We start from the raw sequence: 17,496 nt of genomic DNA, 5'->3' as shown, positions 1-17,496 counted from the left end.
ATTTATTAAAATAACAACTTTGCCCCAAAGGAAAGAGTAGAGGATGGTGCTAGGATCACGGTGACTTCGGAAAAGTGAAATTGTTTTTTAGGAAATAAGTGAAGACAGATCTTAGTCTGAGTTTTACTTGGACTTTAAGAATAGCGGGCAGAGGGGCTGGAGAGATGGCTCTGTAGAATAAGCGCTTCCCTAGCAAGTGCAAGGGCCTGAGTTCCATCCCTGGTTCCGAAAGAAAGAAAGAAAGAAAGAAAGAAAGAAAGAAAGAAAGAAAGAAAGAAAGAAAGAAAGAAAGAAAGAAAGAAAGAAAAGAGGGTAGAAGACCAGTCAGATAGCTCAGCGGACTGAAGCGCCTGCTTAGGCAGAGCGTAGTGGCTGGCGTTCGATCCCCTGCGTGCCATGATGGCTCCGCCCCCAGGACACGCCCAGACAGTGATGGAGACCTGACATGGTGGCACACACCTGTAATCCCAGCGCTTGGAAGGCTGAAAACAGGAGAATCAGTATGAGTCTGATCTGTGTAATGAGACCCTGTAGACCTTGTCCTAAATACATAAAAAAAAAAAAAAAAAAGAATATAGGGCAGAGGAAAAAAATCCAATACAGTAAAACTTGTAGAAATATAGCTAAATGAAAGACCCAACCTAGGGACAAAATAAGCAAATAGTTTTCCTTGTTAGCTTTTCTATCAAAATTAATGTTGGAATGCTCACAAGGCAATTAATATTCTAACAATATTATGAGATTTAAAGAGAAATAAGGAACCCTGAGAGGTAAATGGCTTCTATGCAGCTTCCTCATGGAAAAGGAATCTCAGACATGGATGTAGACAGTCCAGTACCGGCCCTATGGTCAATATTTGTGGTACCCTAAATACTCGATTTCTCGGAGCCACACCTCCCACCATTATAAATAAGGGGATTAAACTCCATGTAAGGAAAATTTCTTCTTGGTCCTAAAATGCAATAAAAGGCCAAAAAAATTTCAAAGGAAAAGTGATGTTTTACATTTTTAAAATCTATGTCATTTTGAAATGTGACAATAATATGATCATAATAATATAGTAAAAATAATATAACTGCAAATGCATACTTCTTCAACCAGAGTGAAAATTCAGAGTCCCTCATCTATTTGCTTAGACTCTGGGTCAAACTGAAAGACAAACACATTCCTGCCTAATTTTTAAGGTCAGAGATTCATTTGTTCTTAATCCATTTATCTCTCTGGAGATGAATCTCTTTTCTTTTTTTTTATTTTTTATTTTTATTTTTTTGGCAGAACCAGGGATTGAACTCAGGCCCTTGTGCTTGCTAGGGAAGCACTTATTCCACTGAGCCATCTCCCCAGTCTATTTTGCAGTGAGAATGGAAAAAGTCAATCTTCCATGTCCTGTGAAACTATACCATATATTTTAACATATCCCTCAAACTATATTTACCTGTAATATCTACCTCTATACTTTTTTAAATCAGGTAGACACTATGATTCCTAATATGATCCTTGATCGTCTTATCAAAACTAGTTGAGCTCCTGTTTTTTATATAACTACTTTATCAAAAATGGAAATTACTTATTGTATGAAATGTTGTTACTAATAGTTTCTCTAGTGAATCTATCTAAATGAGCCTATTCCCATGGTCTACACCACACACATGCACACATACACATGCACATGTACAGGTAAGTTTCCCAGGCCTAGAAGCACAAAAAGAATGAGTGACCACAAAGACTTATTTCCGATAGTAACCATGTGGAAAATATCGTTTCTCCCACCCTTTTCTCATTGTATTTGATGGATTTCATTCAGTGCAGCTCAGTGTAAGACTGAGTCTAAGCCTGTAGGTCTGTGGGTGACAGAAGCAGCTTCTCTCTGGTCCTTGCTAACTCAGAGAAGAGCCCTATATGAAATCATTCTCCTCTTTGTTATCTTTGTGGATGTTTTTCAATTCATAGTAACAAATATTGAAGAGGTTATTCCTTCTCAACCTTGAATGTGCTAAGAAAATGCCCCAAAGGAGACTATCCTGGTCTCTATAAGTTGGAAATCAGCTGAGGTTTCTAGCCTTTGTCTCACAAGGACATGCCAACATTGAATAGTGTGCAGTTTAGAAGCATGAGCTCTGGCTTACTTTGCCTAGTGCAGTCTGCCAGCCTTGGGAGCAGACCCATCTGCAGGGGCTTCATCACTCCAAACACCTCCTTTGCCACCCTGGTTTGGTGCCTCATTCAGGAGAGAGTGGATCCATCTTTGGCATGTGTCCACTTCATGCCAGACCCACCCTTTCCCAGATCCTTGATTCAATAGCCACCATCTATTCAGCTCCAGATAACTTAGAGAAGGGAGAAAGAGGAAAGCTTAATTTATTCTGATTGACAATTGTCACTGAAGGCCTTTGTGCTTACTTACGTAAGGGTTTGCTTAACCCCTGGCGAGACTTATCCTTGCCCTGTGTAGGGTTACAGAGTCGGGTTTCTTGCCTGACCTGAACTGTGTTCAGGAAGGTCATGTCCAAGTTCTCTTCCATCAGTATTTGTTCAGCCTTTGGAGATTCCAGGCGTCCCTTCATTGAAAGACCAAGCTAAGGCACTGGATACTGGTCTGCACTTTGTCAGCAGTGTGTATGAAGTTTCTAGGCTCAAAGGAAGAAAGGAGGAGGAATAAAGGAAAGATGTGCAGGAGAAAGAGGGGCAGGAAAAGAGGCATGGAGGGCAGGAAAGGTTACCTTATCTAGCTAAAAACTGAGTATGGAAGAATAGAATTCAGGAATAAATTCTTGAAGTCAACTCATGTTTATGCTATATAAACTGTATCATCACCTTTATATATGAAGAAAGAATAATATGAGAAAAGTCCTGAACACAAATAAATTCCTATATAACAGGATTTCTTGACTTTAATAATCCATTTTCTGCACAAATTGCTAATGTCTACTTTGAAAGAAAATCTAAGTATCTGTCCAAAGAAAGTGAGAGAAATGTGAAACATGAAGGGGCTTATTGTATCATTTCCTCCAGAGATTATATTTTGCATTACATTTTGCATCCCTGGCATCATGGTATTATTGCTTATAAAATATTTATGTTTTATATAAATAATTACAAGTCTTCACAAGCAATGTAGAACTAAGTAATTTGGGATGGTGTGAAAGTCAGCACTTATATAAGTAGGTGAAATAAAACAGAGCTTATGTTTCCTCCTTTCTTATGTTGTTGTTGTTGTTGATGATGTTGTTAGACCGAGCCTGGCTGATAGAACCAAGGAAGGTCCAGAAGCTTCAGGAAAAAATTTATTTTGCACTTCAACACGTGATTCAGAAGAATCACCTGGATGATGAGACATTGGCAAAGGTAGGTTCTCAGATCACAAACCCACAATTGCCAAAAGAGGACAGTGAACAATAGGGCCCTGGTTACAAAGCAAGGAAAATCTTGCAGTGGTGATGATTTCCAAAAGCTGGTAAAGGCTGCATAAATTCTAAGATGCATACTTTTAAAGGGAAACTGGTAAGTTATGATAGGTTGATAAGCGGCAAGCTTTCTCAGAGAAGGTTGATACTGACAGATGTGTACCCAAGGTACCAAAAGACAAATCAAAAGAACTGTGGGTGTCTCATCAGAAAAAGGAAAGTCTCAGGCCAGGAAACAAGACTGCACATTCATGTGTGAAGAAAGATACCCTGCAACAGCTCAGGAGCAAAGTCTGGGCAAAAGTTAAGAGTAAGTAGATTTTTCTTCAAAGTGAGAAAGAAGTAGCAAATGGTGGGACTTATTGAACAGAGGGAGCAATGACAGTAGCAAGAAGCAAGTCCCCTGTCACCAGCCACAGTCTGGAAATTCCTACCTGGTCACCTCTTGGGTATGCTGAAAATAACAGTTAGATCCAGAATGGAAAATTAGACTGATGAGACAAATCTATGTTCAGCTCTGATCTTGTCACGCATGACTTGACTTGGGATTCTATAAAGATGGCGAAGCTTCACGGGGACAAAATGCATGCAGCCTGCCATCCGTTTCTTGATTTGGCTTTAGTGAAGGACAGTGGCAATTATGAGTACTGGGGGAAGTTGTTTAGCTACATAAAGTATTCATAAAGGAAAGAAGCAATGTGCAGTGATTGATATTCAGCATTACTTTAAATCCTAAAGTAACTGATTTCTTAAAAGCTAGAATGTTTTTAGAAAGACATTATTTTAAATGATCTCTGATTTCTTAAAAACTGGACTTGTAGTGGGCAAGAAACTGAGAAATGGAGCTTATTCTTGGTTAAAAATGATAGGAATCCTACTCTTCATATTTTTATCATTAAACCTTCACACTCTGCCCTTGAAGTTCTTTATTTAAAAAGGGGGGGAAGGAAGGGTAAAGACTCTATTTGGAGACATCATCAGATTTTACTTTGCACATACAGAGAACTGCTATAAAAAACCTCCGTGAGTTAAATATGCTGCTTCATTATGGTAACATTTTGTTAAAATCAGCGCATCACTGGGAAGAACATTTCCACGCTCACTGTACAGTGATAGTTCTGCTGAACATAACTTTCCATTTCGTATGTGATAAAGGAAGTGTAACCTGTTAAATACCCTAATTTTTTCTCAGTCAAAGGCAGAAGTTCAACATGCTTTCAGACTCACTGGGCAGTAAAGATTATGACATGAACGTGTTTGTGTGTGTTCTCTATAGTTGCCTGGTAGCACACGTGCATAAATTCATTTGGGTAATGAATGTGGAGGGGGCGGAGGGGTGTTCCTTGCATTTGGAATCTCCCAAGGACTTTGGTCTCTGTATTTATCATGCTGGAGTTAAGGTCTTCGAAAAAATAGAGTTAGAGGAAAGTTATTGCTATTCTGCCTAGAAAGAGTATTTGCTCACCAAGCCTGGTTTCAACATATACAGAACGATAATCACAATTCCTTGGCCCTGTGTAAATGTGTTCTGAGGCTGTGATGGTTACATCCTGGGAGGGTAAAACGTCCATTCTTCTTCCACTTCCTGTATCCTGGTGTCCTGGTGGTGCTGTCCTTGAGGTCTTAGAAAAAACACAGCCAGGCATGGTCGCACACACCTGTAATCCCCGCAATGGGGAGGCTGAGGCAGGAGGATCATGGCAAGTTCAAGACCAGCCTAGGCTACAAACTGAGCTAGAGGCCAGTCCGAGCTGCATAGTGAAACTCTGTCTCAAAAAGACAAAAAAGTGGAAAATTAAAGATATGTGATAGCAAATTACAACGCTGACCACAAGTCAACCTAATTCTCCCTTCTCCATCTTCAGTGGAAAAAATACATAGTATTGCTTTTTTATTTTATTTTATTTTTTTCTGTATTTAGAATAGGGTCTACAGGGTCTTACTATGTATGTCGGACTCCTAGTGATTCTCCTGTTTTCAGCCTCCCAAGCTCTGGGATTACAGGTATGCACCACCACACCCAGTGTCAATCGCCAGCTCAGTGCGCCCCCAGGGGCACTGGGGATGGAACCCCGGCCGCTGCACTCTGCCTAAGCAGCCATCTTAGTCTGCTGAACTATCAGGCCAGCCCGATGTTGCTTCATTAATAAAGGATAATATTGCAAAGCTGAGGATGAGATAAAACAAGAGAAAAGGCTTGTTTCCTGCATAAAACCTCCTGGAGCCACATGACAAAGGATTGCTTCCATGGGCTGTGTGAAGATATTAGATTTTTATATGGACCCTTTTTGTAACAGTCATCATTTTACCATGATGCTATTTGAACTAATGTGGAGGGACTATAAGCAGAATCACAACTTGATCTCTTTCTTCTGAGGTCTGAACTGTATGGCTTCAGATAAGGGATGCTAAGGGCTGGCCAAATAGCTCAACAGATTAAGTGCCTGCAAGCAGGTGCAGGGGTCAGGGGTTCGATCCCTAGGCCTCCTGTGGTGGCCCTGCCCCCAGGGTGCACTGAGACAGAAATTGAGACACTGTGGTGGCACGCTCCTGTAATCCCAGCTCTTGGGAGGCTGTAAACAGGTGGATCACTACAAGTCCAATCTAGTAGTGAGATCCTGAGCACCCTGTAGACCCTTCCCTAAAATTTATTTTTTTTTATTTTTAAAACTTTATTCAGTATTGTCTTGACCATGATTAAAAGATGACATCGTCTTGTGACCTTCCTGAGGGTAAATGGGTCGCAGCTCATGTGCAACTCCTCACAGTCCTGGCTTGGTCCTCCTCCAGTGTCTCCTCTTGGAGTTGTACCTGTCTTCATATGAATCCACTGAGGAATGGGGCAATTCTGCTTTTGCTTCTTGGCCAGGAATCGTTTGATTCTGAAAGTCTTGTGAGAAGACATGGTGTGGGTAGGAGGCGAGAGCACGCACTCGATGGTGGACTCCCTTCCCTAAAATTAAAAAAAAAAAAAAAAAAAAAAACAACCAGATAAGGGACGCTGAGTCTCAGATGGTCATAAAACAACAGAGGTAGAGGCAAATCTCTTAGGTTCCCAACTGCTTTAATATTCTGAGGACAGTTTCCCTTCTCTATGACAAATTACCTGACATAAAATATATTCGGAAAAGGATGTTTCATTTCAGAGGGTTCAGTCTGTGGCCAGTCGGTTCTGTGGTTTCAGAGCCTGTGGAGACACAGAGCTCCACGGCTGGAACACCACCACTGAATGCAGCAAGCCCACAGCTGAGGCAGGGCAAAGGGTGGGAGTCCAGCATAAGCAGCTGGAAGGGTGTGATCACATGCAGCTGCTTACTTCATGGTGGCCAGGAAGCAAAGAGAGAAAAAAAGGCCACGGTCTCCATATCCCCTTCCAAGGTGGTTCCACTAACTTCCGATAGGACGAAGGGACAAGGAACCAAGCCTTCAGCGCATGGGCCTCTGGGAGACATTGACAATGCAAACTATCACAGACTCCCTATCATTGAACTCCAAAAGGGCTTGTTTTATTGAAATCCAAAAGAAACTATTCCACCCCACCCTGGCTTCTTTTCATCCTTTCAGAAAATCTCCTTATGCTTTGATAGTTATCAGGGTGCTTTTGCCACCATCATAGTTCTTAGACCATGAGGGCCAATATTAACATCCATTATTCAAGGAATCTTCGAGGAACAAAGGGAACATTATAAAAATATATCTCTAGGAAAAACACATATACATAAAATACTGTACTCAGGTCAAGAAGCTGAGATGAAATCTCCAGTAGACTGGGGGAGGTAAATCTTCCTTCTGCGTAATGTGTAGAGGACTATTTGACCGGATCAGCTTGAGCCAAAGCAGTTCTAACAGACAGGAGCAAAGATCTCACCATCACTGAACTTCATCCTAGGAAAAGTCTCCCACACACTCACTCACTGAAGTTAAAGTTTAGGAAGCCATGCTTATATTTTTGTACAAACTTTAACCTAGGGAAAGTTTGGAAATTCAGGGAGCTTATGTCCATTAACTAGGAAGTTTCAGTCCTCAAATATTAATCACTTGTTTGGATAGGGGCGATTTGAGACTAGGAAAAAAATTAAATAATCTCACTTGCTCTTCTCACCAGCATAATGATGGCATATAGGGTGTTTATAATAAGCTTTCAGAGCCACCCCTAGCTGAGTGACCCTGAACATCTAATTCAAACTTACTTCAGCAGTTGTTCTCATCTGTACAACATGATTAAGTTAGTACCAGTGTCATGTGGTTATTTTGGAGGCTAAATGAGATAAAATATAGGTAAGCTTCCCAACCCATAATTGGTAATATGTAAATGTGATGCTATTATTATATTACTTGTTGGCATTGACAGAAAATTGAGATGATCTTCCAGCTCCAAAGTAGCAGAAGGTACATTTATGAAATGTTATTTCAGCAAGGAAATGTTTGTCCAAGAGACGGGATCTATGGGCTAGTCACTGACGGATGAAAACTTTTCAAAAGCTGGAAGCTAAGAAGTTGCGAGAGTGAGCAGTGGCATCCCATGTGACAGGACGATGGTAGGAAGTCAGAAAGAATAAGGTATATTCAGACTATAAATAATAGTTAAATTTGGCTGGATCCTGGATTTGAGAAGCCAGGAAATGAGATAACACTGGTCACTTTCACTAGAGCTCATGAAAAATATCTATATACATACATATTTTTAAGCCCCCATCTGACTAGAAGAGAAGCCCATCTGTTCCCCGGGCTTCATTTTTCTTCTCTGAGAAGTGAGTAGGTTGGATTGCATAGTCTCTACAGTCCTTTCAGTAGAACATTCTTTGGTTCCCAAAAGAAAAAACAAAGGCCCTTCTCCACATCTTCTTTTCCCTTCCAGTGCTCAGTCCTGTTTTACCGCTTCCCGTGATGACAGACTGATTGTACCACATCTTGCAGATTGAAATCATCATTCTGTAGTCTATGGTCATTTCCTTTGAGATGGTCTTCCAGCTCCAAGGTTGCAGAGGACACATTTATGAAGCCAGTGCTTAGAAGTCAGCGTCCCTGCCAGGCTCCCAGAAGGGACTCCATCGGCAGGTGCATTAAGGGCTGCTGCACGTCATGATGATGGGGTTCTTTCCTAGCTGAGGTCTTAGGGATACTGAGAAGCCTTGTGCTCTTCTTTGCTCCACTGAAAGCAGCAGAACCACTGCTGAGGCAGGTCAGAGGGTGAACGTCCAGCATGAACAGCTGTACAGACTGCTGGTGCCTCAGTTTTCTGGCTTTATGGGCTTCCCTTATAAGCCACTAAAACTTTCCTTCTTCTTGTCCTGACAAGAAAGAGAGAAGCAGGAGAGAGGAAGAGCAAAGCTTGAATCAGAGTGGCTCACATCTTGCTTTCAGGTGTGTTTCCAGCTCTTTCCTAAATGTAGCTTTGGACCAGTCCTCCAGCTAGAAATGTACTCGATGTAGACCTTCTGCAGCTCAACCCTTCATCCAGGCTGACCCTTCTTCTGATGCCTCCTGGGGAAACAGGGTCAAGAAATAATGTTAGGTAGTGTATCTACTTTTCCTAGAACTCGCATGCACATAGAACATTGTTGGAGTTAATTTCTTGCCCAAAGCTATGTCATAATAAATTCCTTAACAATACCTTTATACCTCAAGCCCCAAAGCCCACTCAGCATCCATATCCAGGCTGAGAAGGAATATTACTTTTGTGTTGTCACAGCTGTAGCACCTCCATAAGTGCATGCCTTCCATTAGTTTCTCAAAATATGTCCCAATGCTTAGGACTTGCCTGGCTATAGATATCAGCACATTATGCTTCAGGGTGGTTTTATACCCACACTTGTGTGCAATGAATCCTTTCAGATTCTTCCAGAATATGCACCTGGTATCAGAGGCAGGGAGGCCAAAGCAGGCAGATGACAAGTTCAAATGCAGCTGGACAACTCAACACTTTAATATTTTTAATTAAATTTTTTTAATTTTAAAGATTGGAGATTTAGCTCAGTGTAAAGGCTTTGGATTCAATCCCCAATACTAGAAAAAAAATATCTTTCAGGATACAGAAGTATCTGTAGTAATTTTACAAAAGTCTAGACTCTTACTCTTCTGTTCCTCTTCTGGCTGGCCAGAAAAGCACGTCCCGTTCCCTGATAGGCCCTCTCTTTCCAGTGTCATCTGAAGTTCTTGGCACCCAGGAAACATGTGTCAAGTGTGTCCCTTCATCTGGGAGGTACTTACCTAAGGTTGTATCTTGTTAACGGAAATGCAGTGAGGCCATAGGTTAGCGATGGCTTAGAACTGGACACATCATGGCAGATCGGCTCTTGGAGGCTGGGATCTGTCTCCAATCTTCAGCTTGGGCCACTGCTATTGTCAAGAGGAGACAGCATCTCCCTTTGACTGCACAGCCTGAGTGAGCAGGAGACAGGACTTCCAAGGACCTCAGCTTTATCAAAAAAACATAACATGTGCATACTGGGATATAGCGCTAGAAGATGAGTGTGAATCCAAATAATCAGGGTTGAAAGGGCTTGCTTTTCCCAACACAGCACATAGGCAGCCTCAGGAAAATGAGAGGATGGGGTGCCTTTGAGTCCTGACTTCTGGCTGGGGTTGGGGGGCAGCTATGGCCAGCACTTTCTCACCTCTAGTCTACACACACCACTCCCCAAGCCCTTAATATAAACAAGGCACATAGGACATTCAATTTGTACTTTCAGGGTTATACGATAAAGTGATATTTTAAGTTACTTTAACTGTTTTAAGTTAAATTAAATAGATTATAAAATTTACTTCATCTGTTTCTTTTTGCTATTTCTTTTTTTTTTTTTTTTTTTTTTTTTTTTTTTTTGCAGAACCGGGGATTGAACTCAGGCCCTTGCATTTGCCAGGGAAGTGTTTATTCCACTGAGCCATCTCCCGGCCCCTTCTTTTTGCTATTTCTAATGTGTCTAATTGAAAATTTTAGATGACACCTACAGCCCACATTATATTTCTATTGCATATTGCTAATCTAAAGTCTATGAAGTTCAGACAAGTGTTCACTTTCCTGCCTGTTTAAGATATGGTCCCTCATCTCCCTCACTCTATCTGAATGAAACCCTCTTATGTAGGGAAAGGAGTCAACATTGTCTTCAACTTCAGGTGAGAGACTATCCATACTGAGCCCATAGCCTGAATCTTGTAGGATATGACACACTCCTGTGACATCATAGCCACCAAGAAATGCTTGTGTAGAACTAGGAAGAGCTGGAAAGTGTTTCTGAGTTTCATCATTTTTGTTCATTCCATGCTTATGTATTGTACATTCATAGGACTAGGAGGGGGAAAGGCAAGTACCTTCATGTCTACAATGAAAAACAATGATTGATTAGAATCACACGACTGAAACAGCAATACAGTAGTGATAATTTAGATTGACTGTACAGTTATTATGCAGCCTGCATGGTGTTGACAGTCTCTAAATAGATTGATCCTGCAGTCTCAAAACTACAATCTTATTATCCCATTTTACAAACAGAAAGTTGAAAATTCAGGTTTCTGTGTATCTCACCCCAAGTTAACCAGCGTACAAGTGGGGGAGCCAGAATTTAAACCAAATTAGGTCAACTCCAGCACTGAAACAATTAAATCAGGTGCACTCATTCCTAAATGTTTGACAGGCTCAGCAAGAGGCCCCTTGTGCTCAAGCACCTAGCAGCTTCCCATGTTCCCTCGGAGAATTTCAGGAGGCTGAGCTGAGAAAGGTACATGCCAGCATGTACCTTCTTAATTTCTAAGTCTGTTTCTAGCATGCAGACAGCAAAACTGTGTCCCAACATGAGAGATAAGCTTGGCTCCAATACCAAATTACTATGCAAAGGCGTAAAAGACGGAAAGCTTCAGCATGTCATATGTTAATATTTAAAATCTCACTTGAAAAGAACCATTTCTGGCCACCCTTGTATTAATAATGTTGTTATAATACAGAGACAAAACAGACAATCACGTTGATGCCCAGCACCCACGGCGCACATTGATTGTGAAATCAATGGGAGCTGCAGAAGGCCATTCACACTGATTTTCATTGCTTTCTCTGTAAGATCAAAATAGGCCAGGCTGGACTTAATAATGGAATGGTTATTCCTGAGTCTTGCTTGCTTTTCTTGCAGTGGACTAGCTGTTCTATCAGAATTCCTAACAGAGATTTGGACTCAGTTTGACTGTGAAATTCTCATGATTAGTCTACTCAGGACTTGAGGAAATTCTGAGCAGCTGATGGGACTTGTGCCCTCCCATTCCCATTCTACTTGGTCGGGTATTTGGTTTATACTTTACAAGTCCACATTTTCTTTAAGGTCTTCCGCACATGTTGAAAAGTTCTTAACTCTTAAGCAAATCACTCACTGAATTATGCCTAAGTTGTCACACCTGGGGACCCACTTCTAGGGCACCCCAGGGGCACCCCTCAGGTTTCTTGCATTAAAATATTATTAAAATAATGCAAGAATGTGTAAAACTATAATTAACAACTCAGCAAAGATCTGTTTTAAGAATTTTAAATCCATACTCAAGAAACACAGTCCTCTCCTGGGATAATTATCCACTTCAACCCACATTTACTACAAATATAATAATAATAGCACATCAGTAAAGGAGAGAGGGGTGGATAGCAAACACATGACAATTCCTCTTGGGAAATCCTGTGAGAGGTTAGGTTATTTTTTTTTTTATCTATGTTTGCAGTTTGTAGTCTGCTAGTCTACGTCGCAAGTCTGAAAGTCCAAAATCGCAAGGTTTGTCCATCACATGAAAGGTTTGTAAAATGAGAAGACAGGTTTTGGTTTGATTCTTCACTCACCAAGCTGCACATTTATGAATTCACTAATATTCTTTGGCTACATATACCAAGAACAGAACCAGTTCCAAAGAACTTAAGCCAGAAAAAAAAAAAAAATCAACTGAAATAATAGAGAAATAATTACAGAACCTAAAGTAAGAAATTCTGCCACCGTTGGAACACAAATTGAGACCCTTCATTCTCTCCATTTAGTGTTTGTCGCTCTGTGGGTAGCCACTCCAATGTTCTCCCTCCCTGAACAGTTTTCTTTGCTTCCCTGATCCGTATGGTGAAATACAGCCAGCTCTTAGCTCCTTCGGTTACTTACAGTCTCTTCTACATTTAGAAAGTGCCTTGCCAGCTCTGATTCTAAATTCTAGCTGCAGCTAAACCAGTGTCCAGTTCCACTTTTGCTTGTGATACCCAGCGAAGAAAGAACATCCACAACAGTATGGATGCCAGTGATGGATAGAGTCAAGGCTGATAACATGGAAAAATAGCTCAAATTCAATATTATATTTTAATCCACATGCCTAGTTTGTGGCTAAACAAAAATTAGAACCAGAAAGAAATGAAGCAAGGAAGTAAGAGAGAGAAGAAAGGATGGGAAATGGGTGTTCTCAGCCTCACTTTATGTACCCTGATTTTATGAGTGTTCTGGAACTTTCTTCTACTTTGATCAAATCATTGCTTGCTTCTTGTTTCAGGTTAAACAGTGTCCTGCTGGTCTGAAAGACCACCTGCACATAATTGCTAGTGTTACCCTCTCTGGGTCCCATTTCTCCAATATCAAATGTAAATGTTATAGAATTGTGAATTTTCTCCTTAATCCACCCTCTTAAAAGAAGCATAGGCTTATCTTTTCCCAAATAGCTGTTTCTTATTCTTGTAGATTCCTGTAGGTATAAGCTAAAGCTTCCTGCTTATGAGGCATGTTTGTCATAAACCAGCATTGAGTGTGGAACTGGCTTTTGTAACCTTCTGTCTGTTTCTGCTATGGGGATTATATAAACATGAAGGAATTTTATGATGACTTGAAATTGACTACCCCCTCCATCTCTGAGCGCTTCCGGAGCACCTCCCCAACTGTTTAAAAAGTTGTTGAACCATTAACTGCTGCTGAGACTGCGCTGAGCTCCCTTTGAAATGGGAGTCTCTGAGCTGCAGCACATAATATTAATGAGCAATAAGTGACTGCCTGCTGCTTCCTCACCAGACCCTTCTGGGCTCTGACAAGGGCTGCCGCTGCCTCTGTGCAGCCTCCTGGCCCATTCGGCCTGCAGCATGAAGGCTTGCCAGCCCCTCCCGCACACTGTCTGGACAGCGTCTCTCCACCAGCCTTCTCTGAGAGTGTGGAGGTTGCAGAGGTGCTTGGCCTTTGTTAGCGCTCTCTGCTGCAGTGGCTCTGGTGCTCTTTAACCATCTGGCCCATTCTACAGATGAGCAAAAGAGACAGAATATAAACCCCACAAAATAGGGCAGAACTAGGGATGAACAAAGCTTATGGTTAATGAAAAGAACAACTTGATTACTATAAGAAAATGCAGTCTTTATAGTTATGCTTTTTAATTTCAGTGCAAGTAAGTGGCTGGTTTTCCATTCACTAACAAGCAATACACTGAGACTCGGTTTGTGGTGCATTATAAAGGCCTAAACAGAGTTCTGCCCTCCAGGTCATGTGACTGAACATCATGGCCTTGAGGCTTCACTCCTTGAAGGAAGCATGACAACAGAAATAGACATGACACTCACCGGATTGTCTCCACCACACACTAGGCATCACTGCATAAATGTTTATATGCACACATTAAATCCTCTCAGCTTGTTTCAAAGGCAGGGATTGAAGCTGAGTAGTTAAAAGACCTGACCAAGATCTCACAGCTATAAATGGAAGAACAAGGGTCTCACTCAGTGGGGCTGACTCCAAAGCCCATGTTCTTTATCCGGGAACAACCCCCTCTGTGCAATATTTTAGTGCCACAGGGAGCTCAGGAAGGTCATGGTCTAACTCTCACCACAGAGTAGAACTAGGCTAGTATAAACTTCTCTCCAGATTTAATAATGTCCTTGACTGCTTCCTGTAAACCAGCTAACTTGACCGTCAGCTAGCAGGATTGCCTCAAATGTAGAAAGAGTTTACTTTTCAATTTCGAAAGCCAGTTGTAAATGTATAAGATTTGAACTTGTGCAGCAGTATTTTTCAAAGTCTGCTTCAGGGACCCACAACATCAGTGTGCCCACGATGTTTATTTTCAATATAACACTTACCTCCACTCAGACTTAGACTGAATCCCTAGGAATAGGTTCGAATAATCTGCACTTTCAAGAAGCACACAGGTGTTTCTTCTGCATGCTGAAGATTGATGGTCATTAGGGTTGCATCTGGAAGTTGCAGGAGCTTTGCACATCATCAATTCAATGGCAGGTGATTGTAGGAAGCTTTCAAAGACTGTCTGCATTCAATAGCTATTTGACAGAGAATTGTAATGTGCAAGAAGCATTCCTAAATTGTTGTAGCTTTCTATGTGAGCCAGCTGGTTAAGAAATCTTGAATAATTTCCCAAAGGACTCTGGTTAAGTGGACGCTCATACACTCTACCTTTGAAGATATAGAAAAGGAAGTTTTCCACCCTGAACTCAAAGTAAATCTTTCAGAATGAGGTTCAGATTGTGTTTATGTTGCTTACAATTCCAAGACCATAATATGGACTGCATGGGTTCCCATAATCCTGCGGTGCGCATCTCTCTATAATTACCTTTAAACACACAGACCCACTGCTAGCTATATAGACCCTGCGCTATCTTGACTTCTTTCAATGCATCAAGTACCACGATGTGTTTGCCTGTGATCCTAGACTTATATCTCTGTTCCTCCGGTGTCTACCAAGTGTCTGCTCTTCCTTTAGAAGTCAGAGTCACTGTCACTTCCTCAATAAAGTCTTTTTCCTGGCTGCTACAAGAAGTTGGGACACACTATTAACTACCCCTGCAAAGCCACCATTCCATGGCTCTCACCACAGTTTTCCCGTCTGCTTTTGACAGTGTGGCATCTTTATTCTCATCTGTCTTCAAACATAGACTATAAACAAGAACCATAACTGTTTTGTGCATTCTGGTGTCTAGCTGAGGGCATGCTACATAGTAAACATGCAATTAATCATGGAGTATCATGAATGAAAAAAAAATTAATTCATAATGTTGGAGAGAAAGTCTTGATTCTCGATGTTCAACTTAACATTCATTCTGTAGACACATGATTTTCATTTCTCTCCTCCTTTCAATAGCAACAAAGATGGGTAGGTTGGAAAGTCTGAGCCCTCAAAGGCCTTTATGAATTCTAGATTCTTTTAGCATGCCAACGGCTTTATTCTGATGCTATTCTTAAATAGCTCAGAGTATGGCTATACAGCCATAAGCTGTTGAAAGGAAAGTTCACGAAAGAATGGAAATTTCTGATTTTGAAAAAAACAACAAGGTAATTATTCATCTCTTTTTTACTTCAAAGGCCAAATTGGATTCTTATTACTTACCAGGAGTATCCAGCATGATGGGCTTAACTGGTGATAAGATGAGTTTTATTTCATTGCATTTTAACATCAACATGCTTCCTTTTTTTTCTTACATCAACATTTTTAATGTATGATACAGCAACTATATGCTGGATGAACTATCCTGCGTATCTTCCTTAGTATTGTTCTCACTAAGCACATATCTCACTCATCACAGTAACATGATAACGGGGACATTTGTTTAATTTTGACATGATGGATTTGAAATTCTCCTAAATTAGAAGTATCTTAAAAGCTGGAATTATTCACATCATAAGAACTATATAGCATTTAGCAAACTGTGGATTTAAAAAAATTATTATTAAAACACCATCTTCTGAGTATTAGCTCAAAAACTTACATCTACTTGAGACGTAAATGTCTAGAAAACCAATTATAATATGCATGCTCTCTCGCGGAGTTTTAAAATGCCTCATGTGGGCTAAGTGTCAAAGCCCTCCAAACCTCTTTCTTGATTAAGCATAGGTTTCATCTCATTCCCAGACTGGGAAAGAATTCGAGGGACACTGGAGATTTTAGTGGATTTGAGTGTCAAGAAAAACAGATCGTTGTGCATTGTACCTCACAAGTTGGTTATACTTTCTGAACGTTATCACCTTTCAAAGTTTAAATCTAATATTCATGTCATACCAACCTGCAGGAAATGATGGACCATGATATTAGCTGACAGCTATGCTCTCTGCCTACAGCATCCTTAATACTTTTATACAAATTATTACTCAGGCTACACCACCAGTGAGCTGATACTACCAGAAGCCCATTCTACAAATGAGAAAACTGAGACAGGAGTGTGTGGCAGCTATCCTGTAATTAAGCTGTTTTATAAGCAGGATTCTGACCCAGGCAGCCCGTCTATGAAGCATCCACTCGTAAATATTATACCAGACTACCTCCCATATTACCTTACTTAAAAACAGTAAATGCAAAAGCTAGCCTTGCTTTCCTTATTCTCTTCCTCTTTCCTTTAGAAGTTGGGAACGGGAGTTATTTTGTTCTAAAGAGACGCTGAAAGGGAGCCTGCTTTTATTCCGAACATCTTTTTCCAAAGCCATTTACTTTATCTGGGACCGGAGAGGCCACTGATTCAGAAGCCAGAGCACTAATGAGCTTCCTTCTTTGTCTCCCTCCCTGTGTCTCCACTCTGCAGCTAATAGCCAAGATACCGACCATCACAGCCGTGTGCAACTTGCATGGGGAGAAGCTGCAGGTATTTAAGCAGTCTCATCCAGACATAGTGAATACACTGTTTCCTCCGTTATACAAGGAGCTCTTTAATCCTGACTGTGCCGCTGTGTGCAAATGAAGGGGACCAGAGAACTGTCTCATAGTCATGGAATGCGTCACCATGAAGACAAAAGCAATGTGTTCATGGAGACTTAAGAAAAATGTCACTACTGCAACATTAGGAATGTCCTGCACTTAATAGAATTATTTTTCACCGCTACAGTTTGAAGAATGTAAATATGCACCTGAGTGGGGCTCTTTTGTTTGTTTGTTTTTGAAATGACCATAAATATACAAATATAGGACACTGGGTGTTATCTTTTTTTAATTTTATTCGGGTATGTTTTGAAGACAACTGTTTATAGAATTTTATTGTAGATATATACAAGAACAGAGCAGTACTTTACATGATTACTTTTACTGTTGATTGTTCAAATATAATTTAAGAAAATTCTACTTAATAGGCTTATCTATTTCTATGTTTTTAGATAGTTGATGCATGTGTAAA

The 17,496-nt window shown here is 40.7% G+C and overlaps 1 protein-coding gene across 2 annotated transcripts in view; it reads left to right on the top strand.

Annotated features, from left to right (window-relative positions):
- The window catches only part of Rorb (RAR related orphan receptor B), a 194,590-nt gene extending 177,295 nt beyond the window's left edge, over positions 1-17,295 (top strand). For both annotated transcript variants that reach the window (XM_004638123.2, XM_023722995.1), the window contains exons 9-10: positions 3,233-3,345; positions 16,912-17,295. In XM_004638123.2, the coding sequence (XP_004638180.1) occupies positions 3,233-3,345; positions 16,912-17,067 (269 nt within the window). In that variant the 3' untranslated portion in view covers positions 17,068-17,295. The remainder of the gene's footprint in view (positions 1-3,232; positions 3,346-16,911) is intronic.
- The last annotated feature ends 201 nt before the right edge of the window (positions 17,296-17,496 follow it).

The sequence above is a fragment of the Octodon degus genome, unplaced genomic scaffold, assembly GCF_000260255.1.
Source record: "Octodon degus isolate 3935 unplaced genomic scaffold, OctDeg1.0 scaffold00095, whole genome shotgun sequence".
NCBI lineage: Eukaryota > Metazoa > Chordata > Mammalia > Rodentia > Octodontidae > Octodon > Octodon degus.
This window is presented reverse-complemented; position numbering and strand designations above follow the sequence as displayed.